The sequence below is a fragment of the Equus przewalskii genome, chromosome 23, assembly GCF_037783145.1.
Source record: "Equus przewalskii isolate Varuska chromosome 23, EquPr2, whole genome shotgun sequence".
NCBI lineage: Eukaryota > Metazoa > Chordata > Mammalia > Perissodactyla > Equidae > Equus > Equus przewalskii.
The window spans coordinates 8,871,361-8,886,086 of record NC_091853.1 but is presented as its reverse complement, the minus strand read 5'-3'; the positions used below and the strand labels follow the sequence as shown (position 1 = coordinate 8,886,086).

General features: G+C 35.8%; 1 protein-coding gene across 17 annotated transcripts in view; it reads right to left on the bottom strand.

Moving 5' to 3' along the window:
• Positions 1 to 14,726, bottom strand: part of RABGAP1L (RAB GTPase activating protein 1 like) — a 675,876-nt gene that overhangs the window by 568,074 nt on the left and 93,076 nt on the right. For all 17 annotated transcript variants that reach the window (XM_070590936.1, XM_070590944.1, XM_070590948.1 and 14 more), the window contains one exon: positions 2,002 to 2,068. In XM_070590936.1, the coding sequence (XP_070447037.1) occupies positions 2,002 to 2,068 (67 nt within the window). The remainder of the gene's footprint in view (positions 1 to 2,001; positions 2,069 to 14,726) is intronic.

Here is a 14,726-nt window from a genome sequence, read left to right as displayed (position 1 = left end):
CTTCTCTTTCATGTAGATCTTATATTAAACAAAAATTATAAATTTATAGGAAAGTCTCAATTCACTTTGCTTGTTAGAATATATTCAAAGGGAAGAAAAGTCAGCATTGTTTAAAAATTTTTCAAGACAAACAGAAAAGTCGCACGAATTCTGAAATTAAATACAATGGTATGCTTTTTCAAAACTTGTCAGAATAAAGTGTAAGATGGTAAAATTTGTTTTTAAATTGTTCACATATTTGGACAGGTCATAGAAGAAGCAGAAGTATTAACATCTTGCTCTAGAGAGCAGAACGAAGACTAATGAGGCAGAGCTACAAGGAACATGATTTCAAGTGATTACAAAGAAATAACTGTAATAACCAGAACTGTCCCACAGTCATCATTGTAAAGCAATGAGTTCCTTTTTATTAGATGTAGTCCAGCCAAAGGTCAATAACCATGTATTAAGATAGCATGAAGGTTAACAGCACTGGGTAACAACAAATCACAACTGCTGATAATTGCAAACACAAACCCTCCCACCTGACCAACTGTTTGTTGTACAGATAAGCCCACGTCTCTTTCCAGGAGCTTCAGTGCTGACAAGGCTTTGATTTAATATGGACTCTTAAAGGTGGAGGACCACACTGCAAGTGAGACACACAAGACTAAGGGACCTCAGAAGTTCAAGCCAGGTCTGTAATTCTATAATCTAAACTAGGTTTTATGGAAAAATCTCTGCCAGTGATTCATCTTAAAATCTTTTAAACTCTGAAAGACCATGACTAATTAGGACCTAGGAGTTTATAACAGTTTTATGTTCCTGAACTACCTCTTCACAAAATTTTCAGGGCTCCAAAATGCTTTGGCTTGCCTTTGGTAAAAAATGCACTACTGATATATTGTAAAGAGGAGTGGGAGGGAGAGAGATCAACAGCTAATTTGTTTTCACATTCAATGTAACTACCTATCCATGCAGTGCTTCCTCTCTATTTCTGTGGCTAGCTATACCAGCTCTATGAGAGCACTTAACACATTGCGGTGGTTACATACTTAAAAGGTCTGTTTCTATCACAAGACTATGAACCCACAGATGGTAGGAGCTATGTTTTAATGTATCTACACCCCCATCACTTCACACAATGTTTGGCATACAATTAAGTGCATAACAAAGGTTAAACGTACCAATCTAGTGGAACCATTCTAGTGGCCACTAGAAAATCAACGTTACAGCGAAATAACTCAAAGAAAAAGTTGATATAATTGGTGATATTTAACTCACATTTGCAAATCACAGTTGAAAGGAAGAAAACAGGTAGTACTTATTATCACTAAATATAAAAACCTCAGTTAATTAAGAACTTCATACTTACTCTATTTCCTATAACATTTCTAAATCACAAAGTAAATGTTTTCTTTAACTGCAATATTAGAAGATATTTCTGTTTAAAAGTTAAGATGACTTGCTATTTTTACATTAAATACCAACTCTTAAATATACATTAACCTTTAAGGGCATTCCTTAAATAAATACCATTCCTACAATAAATATACTTTGCTAATAAGCACAGGTAATCAAGGAGGAGAAATTCAGAAAGGGAAATCCTTTAGAGAAAACAAAAGCATCCATCACAGTAATCAAATTAATAACAGTGCATTAAAATAAATGAAAGGCACCATATTCACTTTGAATATGCCTGTTATAATCACATACTTGTTATTTTTGGCTCAAAGAAAAGACATCTTCCTAAGAAGTCAAACAGATAAATAGATGGACATTGTCATAACATTGTCCTTTTACGTGCTTTCAACTTGCATATGACTTTTTGGTGGAAGTTTTCTTAAATCTCTCCCTCATATATAATTTTAGATTTGGGTTTCCAAATTTCATTATTACTTTCATACAGCTGAAAGTTAGCAACAATTTTGACAACATGACAAATTTTAAAATAGAAAATACTTAAAAAATATAAAATAACTATCATCTATACTTGGTTAAGGTGCTTAAGATTATCATTACCATATCCAGTAAATGCATGTCACTGTTCTTCACGTTTCGACCTGGGCTTAATAACATTCCAAAACATCTGAAAATATTGGGGGAAAAAAAGGAGAAATAAGGTATCAAGAACATACAGAAGCCCAGTGAGCAAAAAGCCTTTTTATAATAACTATACAATTTGAGCTTTGTACTTACAAATAGATTGTTTTTTAGAGAAAATACCACAAATAAGAAATCATTATTATACATAATAAAAGCACATAGAAGTTAACTAAATCTAAGTTATCTAAATTCCCAGATCTTTATTTTTGCATGTAAAAGATTACCATGATCAGAAACTGTGATAAAAATGGTCACAAATTGTTGACCGAAACAAAATACAATAGTGAAATACGAATTAGTTTGTAAGTAGAAATGAGATTTTATTTGCCTTAGAATTATTCCAAACATATAGGTCAAGACCAACTAATCCAGTTAAATAAAAAACGAGATTTTTTTGAAAAATAAGAATAAGACACTGTGCTATCTCTCTGCGTCAAGCCAGATTAACAGAAACATTACCCTGGCCCTCAAGAGTCATGTCCTCTGAGCAGCCTGTTAATACTATACCCTCAGTTTTAAAGTTATATGAAACTCATTACTCCTGTATAATGAGTTGAATGAATATGTGCTAAATATGTGTATTTAGCACATAATACTAAATGTGCTATTTGTGAAGATATTATCCAACATACCATATACCATTAATTATTTACTTTATTCTGTGCATCCTGCTGCTAAAGAAGCTTCAGGAATCTCATCAACACCACCACTTTATTTGTAAAGAATTTTCATAAGCTCTAAAATTCAGGTAAATCTAATGTTTTTACATTTGTCAAGATATTATTGTTAATTCTGCTTTATAGGTAAGAAAAGTAAAGTCCACAGAAGTTAAACAATTTACTCAAATTCATATGGGTATTAAATATGTCTTGTAACTCTAGAGTCAATGTGATCTGTCCGAAGTGTTCCTCTGCCAACAACACATACCCACACTTACTAGACTGTTTTTATTGTAGCTTTCCAAAATTTTAAAATATGCTATAGAACATTTAACACAAGGAGTAGAGAATGTAAATAAAAAATATAACATTTTTTAAATTTCAAAATAGTGGCAGTTCACCAGTCAATACTCAATCTGATCCTTGTTCTTTTCCAAAGGTTTACTTTTCTAGTAGCATGGCTTTTTCTTCCATGAACAAGATAAGTGATTGATCATATCCAAATAAGAGCTGAGTAAGTGATAAAACAATATATACTTCCTGTGAGCACTTGAGGATACCTTGCGCGAGGCTCCCTACTGGCACCCAAAAACAATCAAATAGGTAACAAAGACAAAGTTGATAAGCTTTGAGGATAACTTCCCAAACATATTATTGTACCAGTGAACAAAATATAATCTACTACAACAGAAATAATTATATTCTAATATTCATAATTTTAATATGATTACTATACACAGATCTGATCTCCCTCCTAGGATCTCCTATAACAAACACTGTCTATACTAATTAAACGTTAATTAACCATGCAATTCATTGTACTATTTCTTCTACTATTGCCTTAAATTCTTGATAAGCAAGAATAAAAGAGTTAATTCTTTTTCAGATATAAAATTTGGTCCCTCCAACTAAAAAGTGAGGACAGAAGACTTGTCTCACTTTCCCTATATACTTTGCTTCAGCTTACATCTCTCATGGGTTTTTTTAAGAACAATTTTCTGTATTATGGGGCTTTTCAGCAACAAAACTGTTATATACTCATTGTAAAAAGTTAATGAATACCAAAGTGTATAGGGAAAAAATAACTTCTCACTTCTCTCTCTAATCTCAGCCCCCTTAGGAACCAATGCTAACAGTTTAGTATGCATCCTCCCTACCTTTCTTATTGCTCTTTTCGAAAATTTAAAGTTTTATATTATTTCATTTGTCAAACACTTGCAGGTAAATGGTAAAATGGGTACAATTTTATATTTCTTAATATAATTTTCCTTTGTTAAACTCTACTGCAAAAGGAGCCTTGGAAGTTTAGGTTTTCCTTAAATGGCAACACATATCATCTTATTTTGATGATTTTTGATGCACTGCTCTTCTCCTGGGCTATAAACAAAAAATCCTGCCACCAACCAGCAGTGTGACCTTAGAGAAAGCACCTAACTCCCTTGGGCCTCTGCTTCCTCTTCTAGAAAATGGGAGAGGTATAATACACGGACTCCAAGGGTTCTTCCAGCACTAAAACTGCATAATCTTTTCTATCAAGCACTTATTAGTCATTTCCAAAATTATACTTCATTAAAGCACATCAGGTTTCCTACGGAGACAAGCAAGGTCTATTAGGAATAACATGTCAGTAATTAGATAGATATTATTAGTACCATAAACACCTAATGTGAATAATAAGAGTTTCACTGGGGAATTCAAAGTGTTCGACCTTCTCTTATTAACTCTATAAATAATGTAGAAAGCAAACTGCTATCACACCTATTTTCTCAAGGAGCTCAGAGTTTAGTAGGGGAGGAAAATAGTAAACAGCCAATTACAACCTGATATGGTAAGTTCTATGATAGCTGTAAGTTACAGAATGCTAACAAAGCAGAGAGGAGACACACCTAACAATATTTAAAATATAGTAAATAGCTGACCGAACCCAAAATTTGAAATCAAACCTCTTGAGAATGAGATGATGATATTATTATATTAATAATAATATTAATTATAGCAGCTACCGTTTATTGAATACCTTCACTTTAAGTCAGACATTACTACACTATTGCACTTATATTTCAAAACAACCTTTATATAACAAATAATAAAACTGCTTTTCAGAAAGTAGAAGTGATTTGTCCAAACTACAGAGCTACTAAGTTATAGGACTGGGATTCAAGCCCATGTCTATGACTCCAAAACCACGTGGTCTTGTACACGTTATACTCTGCCACCTCCCTTGCCTATCAGTAGAAAAGAATATAAATTCCCTGTGTGATCCTGGGCAAGTCACACACTTCAAAGTCTCACTTTCCACATTTCTGAAATACAAATATTACCTGCTTACATGTTCAGTGTTTTAATGTAAAGTTGAAGTGAAAAAACTCATGGTGAAAGTACACTGTAAACTACAGAGCAGTTGCCAATTACAAATTATTATAACTGCCACTATTATTAAGAAGAAAAGTTTGGCCTTCCATAATACCTGTTTTACTCAAAACAGAGCTTTAAACAGCTTTTAACAAGTAACATCCATACAAACACCAAAACTCAGCTTATCTAGCAATGCTGTAGACTTGACGGAAAAAAGTGAGAAAAATAAGATATGTTAATGTCCTACAATAGGAAACTAATTTTTTTACTCTTGCTTTTAGTCCATCAAATCATTAGAATTCTATATACCTCCATGAAGACTATGGATAAAAATTAAGAAGGGAGGAAAGGAGGAGGAGAACGAAAGGAGGCAGGCATCTGACCAACAACCGTTCAAGAACACTGTCTCTTGCTAAACTTTTGTTACTAAAAACAAAAAAGTGACAGTGTGACAGAAGGGGTAAACAGAACTACAAAGAAGAAAAGCTATAACTCAATCATAGTTTTTTAGAACAATATAAAAAACTCTAAAAACTAAATAATTATGTAAAAATTGGGATCCCAGTCTCATTCTAAAGAAGTTAAACCAAAAGATAGCTGAAAAAGTCTCCTATATAAAATTGTTGGGATTGTTTTTCCCTTACTAAAGGGATCAAGTAGAAAAAGATATACAGACAGTCCTCACTATGGACAGTAGTGTGAAACCATAAAAATAACCATACAAGCTGAAACTGTGCAAAGTGATCTTACAATCAATGAGAAAAATAACTGTTCTGTGATCTTTAAATATTTTTGTCAAAACTTTAAAAACTCTCTTCCTGTTGTTATAAATATATAGAAAAATGGAAAAAATTAAAACTATTATTTATTTAGTACTTTGTAATTTAAAGCACGTAGAAACACTGTCATATTCCTTTCTAAGTTTGAATCAGCTTCCAATATTTTATCTTTTGCACTTTCACTGTTGTGAAATCTCTCCAAGACTTCCGTTAACGTGAAGTTTTTGCTGGCGTCACTTCCTCTGGGACATTCACCCTTTTCATCAGAACCACTTGCCTTATTTATCATGACTTTATCATGTTTTTTATATTCGACAGACTTTTTAAACATGGTTCCTACCACAGTTTCACGCAGAGCTAGGTCTCCTTCTCCTTTCATTTTGCTGTCACCTTTTCAAAGCTTCTAAGATCACACGCAATCTCACTTTCAGTATTATCACTTTTCATTTCTTTGCTGCACTTTTAGCTTTGTTGGCCAATTCTTTCAATTATCCATTTTTGTTACATGGGCTTATCACTGAGAAACCAAGCAAATAACACAACGCTCTTTGCTGTTTGTGAGTGAACTCAACAACAAATACACCATGACCAATCATCAACAGACTTGAAAGAAGTGATGTGACTAGTCACTGATGCTACATTTATGTTGTGATTGTGACTGAAGAGCTAACAGCAAAACACACTTTAGGCAATTACTCACAATTCATATACCATGGTAACAAAAATTTGAACCATGTGGCTGAGGGACTAGTGTTCTTTAACTAAACCATGGTAACATAAATTCATGCATATCCTAACTGCAAGGCAAAGACTGCCCATGTATTCACACAGGTTATAAATAAATCTAGCCAAGATTTTGCCTTCTCACTGTGGCATCTACTCTGATTCTACAGGCTACTCTGATTTCCACTCATCACTCACAAAGTACAAACAGTCTCAGTAGAAATCATGATTGTGGCAGTAGTAACAGTACCACCAATAATAATAATGGCAAGCACTCATTGTGTGTCAGGGACTATTCCAAATACTTTACAGGTATTATCTAATTTTATTCTCCCAACATTCTTAAGAGGTAAGTATTATACACAATTTACAAATTGGAAACTGAAGCACAGAGAAGTTAAATAACTTAGCTAAGGTCACCGGAAAGCCAGGATTCAAACCCAGATGAGGGAACTCCATAGTTGTTTATCTTAAAAATGTCACTCTATTATCTTCAGTGCCATCAGTAACAGGAAGAAGTCATCTCTCCATTTGGATTTATACTTCAGCAAAAGAGATTAAAAAACGGTCTCTTGGGGCCAGCCCAGTGGCATAGTGCTTAAGTTCGCACACTCCACTTTGGCAGCCTGGGGTTCGTGGGTTCAGATCCCCAGCACAGACCTACACACCACTCATCAAGCCATGCTGTGGTGGTGTCCCACATACAAAACAGAGGAAGATTAGCACAGACGTTAGCTCAGTGACAATCTTTCTCAGGCAAAAAGAGGAAGATTGGCAATGGATGTTAGATCAGTATTAATCTTCCTCAACAAAAAAACAAACAAACACAAAACACCTGGCTCGTTTGTTCTTTCTTTTTGTTCATCAGGTGGGAAATTTTATTCATTTCCCAAAGATTTCCTGAACACTAGGACTAATTACTAGGAAAAAAATAATTTAAAATAGATGCTTAAGATTGTCTCAGATCTGGAGCCAGTGCAGAAAACTGAACCTACAGATTTAACCTACAAGAAGACTTTTAAAAAGAGATCATATTTTTAGGTCCTTTTTTTTGTGTTTTTTCAGGAAGATTAGCCCTGAGCTAACATCCACTGCCAATCTTCCTCTTTTTGCTGAGGAAGACTGGCCCTGAGCTCACATCTTTGCCCATTTTCCTCTATTTTATATGTGGGACGCCTGTCACAGCATGGCTTGATAAGTGGTGTGTAGGTCTGCGCCCAGGATCTGAAACAACAAACCCCAGGCTGCCAAAGTGGAGTGCACAAATGTAACCACTGTGCCACCGGGCCAGCCCTAGGTCCTTTTTTTATATTTTTAAAGAATTATCAACCAATAAACTTCAAGAACATCCAACAATCTCCATACCATCCTTGGGCAACAATGTTCCCACTATCTCACATTAATAATGGATCAAAATTTGGAATACAGAACCATAAATCAAACATGAATACTTCTACTAACTCTCTTCAAATACAAAATGAGAACTTAGCTATAGAAAGATAAAAATATAATATTAAAAATGATCACAACAATCAAACCAATAAATTTCAAAATAATATTTGGTTTAATGACTGCTAAAAACACTTAGCAAGTCAATTATTTTGCTTTACTATTCTACAGGAATAATCGAGGAAATCTGGATAGCGATACATTACTTGGGTTTTTGCATATACCAGGTATATGCATCAAAATAATCAAAAGCCAAGCTACAATTACTTTATAATTGAATATACCTGTAAACAGAATTCAAAAACATTAAAAATCATAAAGACAAATAACATTTTCCCTCTATAGCTACTTCTAGTTAACAGGGCCCATTTTCTCCTTCACAAAGTTAAATCAAATGTAGGTAGAGTTGAGCCAAACATAGCAAATAAATTATAAATTTAATTTTACGATAAAATGTAAAGCACAAACAATTTTACTAACTTTTTAACAAATACTAGTGATTCTACCTGGAGTTTCTGCTTCTTTTTCTTTCTCCCAGATGTAATTTCACTTCTTTTTTCTTCTAATTATTTTTTTACCTACATTTTCTCCTATGTCTATTCATATATTTTTCTTTTATCTCCTTCCTCTAGAGTTTTATCTTCCTTTATATAGTTGGAAGTAGAACTGACATGATTTACTGATGAATTAGACGCACAGTGAGAGAGAAAAGAGTCAAGGGTGACTCAAGTTTTTCAGCCTGAGTAACTGGAAGGATCAAGTCACGAATTAATAAGACTGGGGAGAGACTTTGGGGAAACAGGTTTGGCACAAGGAATCAAGACTTTGAGTTCTGAATGTACTAACTTTGATATGCCAAATAAAGATCTGAGGTTGCTGAATATATGAATTTGGAGTTTAGGGGAGACGTCAGGTCAGAGATAAAAATTTGGAAGTCATCTATTTATAGATATATTTAGTCATAAGACCAAATGAGGTAACCTAACAACTGAGTGTGGTAGTAGAAAGATTGCTAGACTGCTGTCCTCAAGAAGGCAAAATGGAATAAATTCTAGTATACAAGTAAGAAACTAGCCGTCAGAACATGGACATTTCATCCAGAGTCATGAGAGAGAAGTAGAATACATGGTACAGATAAGATAGCTTGGTAGACAAGGTGATGGGAATATCTAAAGTTCTATTCTTATTGCTTCTATTATCTTAAATAAGAAAAGATCATTGGCTGAGAGTAAACATGGTAGAAGACATGATGAAGATTTAAATAGAAGGTGTGAAATAGTCCAGGAAGGAGATGAAACAACTTGTCTAGTAAAATGAAATAGGAATGCTAGTAACAGTGAGGTACCCTGGGGTTATGGACATAAATCTAAAGTAAAGCAAATCAGCATTATATATATTTTTCTCAAGTGTTGGCACAAAGGAGCAGAAAGCTAGAATTAACTAGAGCTGGAAACATGCCAAGTGAGTAGGAAGATGGAAAAGAGGGCAAGAGAGTTGTGGAAGTATATGAAGGAATAATTTATAAAGATAGATAATGGAATCTAAACTGGGAAGGAGACAAGTAAAAACATGGAGTGAGAGAGGGACAGTAAAACATGGTATGACCATAGATTATCAGTCTTAGAGGAATCAAAGAATTAATGGAATTGAGAAAACAGGAGTGAATTAGAGACATAAGAGGTAGTGATCAGAGGGGGATACTTGAAATTGAGATTATGAAGACAGTACAGTTATTGGTAATGACAAATTCTACAGTATGATCATAGGGGTAGGTGGTTAAGGTAGGGAGGAGGACAAGATCTTTGGACAAGAAGAGGTCAAGCAACTATGAAGCTAGGTTTTAGAAAAATCATCTACATAGATATTGAAACTGCCAAAAATTAAGATAAGCCTAATAATTAGAGAGTGACAGTGAGCCAGGAGCTAAAATCTCCAAAGAATGAGGGGAATTCCAAGGATGTGCAGATAACTGCAACCACAGAGGTTAGCAGATGGTAAAATCTGATAGCATAAACTTTGAAACTGGGAGTTCTTAAGGAGGAAAGAGAAACAATGGTCTGGAAGAAACAAAAACATGCAAGAAGGATACTTACACACCTCTAGGCCACAGGTTCAAAGGGATGATGAGAGAGAACAGGCAGCATTTGAAGGGGCCGTAAGGGAAGCAGTGGACCTAGGCAAAAGTCAGGTTGTATAAAGTGAAGGTAACATTCAGAAATGAGGTTGAAGACAAAAGGAATTGTGCTGATGGCGGACTGTGAGTTCCAGAGTGTAGAATGGAATGGTTCTGAAAGTTGGGCAAAGGTAGGAGCTGGAAGTCAGATAAGGGGATATACAGAGAGTCATGTGGGGATTAGACTGTGCATTAAACACTTGGAATGGAAATGGACATATGGCAGAAATTATTAAATAATCATTATTATCCCTGCCACTATTATGACAGTTAAAACACTATCAGTCAAAAGACTATCTAGGGGCTGGCCCCATGGCCGAGTGGTTAAGTCCGTGCGCTCCGCTGCAGGCGGCCCACTGTTTCGTTAGTTCGAATCCTGGGCGTGGACATGGCACTGCTCATCAGACCACGCTGAGGCAGCGTCCCACATGCCACAACTAGAAGAACCCACAACGAAGAATACACAACTATGTACCGGGGGGCTTTGGGGAGAAAAAGGAAAAAATAAAATCTTTAAAAAAATTAAAAAAAAAAAAAAAGACTATCTAAAATGACAAGTTGGGTCCCCCCCCCCCAACCAGAAATGTATCAGAAACTTTATCTATGGGACTGGTTAATTTCATTAGATACTAATTCAATTGGATACTGTCAGTTGAGGCCCAATTAGGAGAGAGTACACAATAATTTGAACATGGAAAGTTTACTATAAAGAATTATTGACTGTAATAGGGGAGTAACTATAAAGAGAATTCTAAAGAATACCCTAAGGCTGAAGGAGAGTATCCCAAGGAAGAGCAAACTTGGAAGGAGGGTCCTCTCCCTAAAGCTGGTATTCAAACCTCACTGGAAAGGGTATGATTGCAGCCCAGTGGACTGCAAAGAAATTTGTTGGACTACCCAGGCAAAGCTGGACCACAAGCAAGCACAAAACAATCCTCCAGGGTGCAGGCAGCCAAGGCTGACAGGCAGGTGAACAAAGGAAATCAGGGCTTTCAGAGTCTGCTCACTGACAGAGTGGTGTGAGGCCTGGGGCCCACAGTGTGTGTGTCTTCAGGGCCAGAGGAAGATCTCACTGAACCAGGACCAGGGCTGTGAGCTCATGGAGGGAGTGCATGCACTGGTGCACAGCTGGAGCACAGCACCACTGGATGTCCCAGAATCTTACAGCTAGAGCCATAAACAACAATCACAGCACACTAGAACCACGAAGAGAAGTTCCTTCCTCCTGCAGTGTCTCTCTAGCACCCTCTACTGGCACAATTTAATATTGTGCTTGCTGCAAAGAAGAAATGCGTAAAGCAGTTCCACTAATGCAGATCAAGTAAAAGGGTAGATTTGGAACGAAGAGACAATAAATTGATAAGTGGCATAAGACATAGTTAAAATACCTCAGCTCTTCCAATTACTTAACAGCCAGGTTAGAAATAAAAATTTCTTAAACCAATAAATTAAGAAATTATTTTCTTAATGGAAATTAAGAATGTAAACTGGTTCAGTTACTATGAAAACAATATGGAGGTTCCTCAAAAAATTAAAAATAGATTTATCATATGATCCAGAAATTCCACTTCTGGGTGTATGATAAAGGTAAACAAAGATCTCTTGCTGCTAGAAAAATAAGTAATTAATTAAGAAAATATATTATACTATAGAATTATACTATGATTTACAAAAGGATTCAAAAAGAGCTCCAGTAGAGGTCTACAGATTATACCAATGTCAATTTTCTATTTGGTATATTGTACTACAGTTATCTAAGATGTTACCAGTGGGGCAAGATGGGGGAAGCGTACATGGGGCCTCTCTGTACTATTATTGTAACTTCCTATGAGTCTACAATTATTTCAAATTTTAAATTTCATTTAAAAATGAGCTCCAAAGGCCAGCCCAGCGGCGTGGTGGTTAAGTTCAAGTTCCACTTCTGCAGGCCAGGGTTTGCGGGTTCAGATCTTGGGTGCAGACCTACACACCACTCATCAATCCATGCTGTGGCGGCATCCCACATACAAAATAGATGAAGATTGGCACAGATGTTAGCTCAGGGACAATCTTCCTCACCAAAAAAGAAAAAAAAATGAGCTCCAAGACACCTAGAATAGATCAACTTATAAAAACACATTACAGGGGCCGGCCCCATGGCCAAGTGGTTAAGTTCACACACTCTGCTTTGGCGGCCCAGGGTTTCACTGGTTCAGATCCTGGGCACGGACATGGCATTGCTTATCAAGCCATGCTGAGGCAGTGTCCCACATAGCACAACTAGAAGGACGGACAACTAGAATATGCAACTATGTACTGGGGGGCTTTGGGGAGAAAAAGAAAAAAAAAGAAGATTGGCAACACATGTTAGCTCAGGTGCCAATCTCTAAAAAACAAAAAAATTACAGAAAACAATGTATATTTTCATTGCTAATATAAAAAAGTACTTCTTAAAATACAACGCTGAAAAGGTAATAGTATATAGACACTTCTATAGTGCCATCTCCCTTTACTGAGTGCCAGCAGAAGCCAGCAATGGAAGATACTGAAAATTCTGTCCTAATTACAAGTTCCAGTCCAAAGGCTGAGAGAGAGAGATATGCTTCCAATTATTCACTTTCCAAAGCACCTGATAATGCCAATAGCTCTTTACCAACTGTCACTTGAAATAACTATCAGAGAACAATGAAAGTATTTTTGTATACATATATGCTGTTTTCCCCAAGGAAAAAGAGAGTTGTCTTTCTACTGCCTGAAAGAAAAAAACTAAAAGGACAAATAAGTAAGTTCATAGAGCAGCTTTTAAAGTATTACGCAGACTTTGGGTGACCCCACTAGCTTTTTCAGAATAGAGAAGAATGATGTCCTTTAAGAAAAATTATTAGAACATCCAAAACTCCTGATTTTGTCAAAAGATTTCACAGATACACTAATTTAAATAAAAGAATAAAAGATGCAAATCAAACTAACATCTAGGCAACGTGAAGTGAGTGACTTGAGCTTCTTTCTACAACTAAAGAAACTATAACAACTTGCTAGGGTGAAGGCAATAATAAGTGCTAGGTAAACTCAGCAAAAAAACCCTCAGAATGGTCTAACAAACTAGATCAGCCCAAAAACAATAAAAATTTCAAGTTCTACCATCCATCTACTTTAGTGATGTCAAATCATACTAGAAAATTGTTCTGTGAGAAGAAAAGAGCTCCAGGTGATTTTTTTTCAGTAGTCCTTGGCTTCAAAATTTTTTCCCTAAGAAAATAATACAAGGAAAGGTACCTGTCAATCATTTGCACTATGAGGTATGGCACTCAATGCTTCAATTTCTCATTACATGGTTTTTGCTGCAAGCCAGCAAGCACAAATTAAGAACTCTTCAGTCAACAGGCATATCTCTGAATCACACTACAAATGATCAAACTGCCTCTTAGTAATGATGTATTATATATATATTTTTTAATGTATATGTAATGATTGTATTCCTCAAAATTAGGATCAGATAAAAGTGACTAACGGAAATCCTTTATTTCTAGCAGTGTTGGCCCATGTTACTCAGCACAAACGGAGTTGTATGCTTCTAACAAATCTAATAATTGTACTCTGCTTGCTGTATCAATACTCCATTCTGGTTCGCACAGGAGACACCAGGGCATATCCCTGGGAACACAGCGACTTGACAGACATAAAGTCCTGAAGGCAAAAATCTCTTCCCATCCAACCTTCCAGAAGGCCTGAAGTTACCATCGCTAGAACACCAAACTTCTTGTTAGGGAATTGTAAAGAGGCCCATTTTCTAAACGTATATGGTATTATTTGTCCTGAATCATTTTATTACAAAATAGGAAGTAATACGTCGCAAAAAGCAACTAGTCAGAAAACTAATGCAGCAAAAACTGAAAGATTTCTGCCTCACTTTTTGGTAACAAACATAACCAACGACCTATTCAAAGCATCGAACTGGGTGTTATCTAATATTGCTAGTAATAGTATATTTTAAACACTAAAGCTTTAAAAATCCACATCAATTTAGTAGTATGCAAGACAATCTTTTGCAATATTTCTACATGTGGTGATACCAAAACCCATGGAAATGACAGCTGGTCAGGGCCAGAGATGATTGCCTTTCTGCTTTAGAAATACCAGAAGAGCTTGACCTGACTGGATCTGCACATGCTTGAACATTTTAACCGAAGCCTCTCAATAATTAGGCTTAGGCCTCGCTCTCGTCACACATTTCAGATTACAATCATCTTGCTTTCTCCTCTCAGTTGTTATTGTTTTCTCTTCTACAAATCAATCAGTTTTTCTCGCACAGCTTGGTGCCCCTGGGTTTGACGTCACCGAGCGATCACTTGGATGCCCCAACATCTATATTCTCACATTCAAATTCCGCTGGAAATAAACCAAAGAATACCAATTCACTTATTTTCTAACCGGTTTAATTTTAAACTTAGTGTGTGCCAAGTGATCAAAGTTACTTAACCTCATCAAGCCTGTGTTTCATGACCTGCAAAAAGGGGGCAGTAA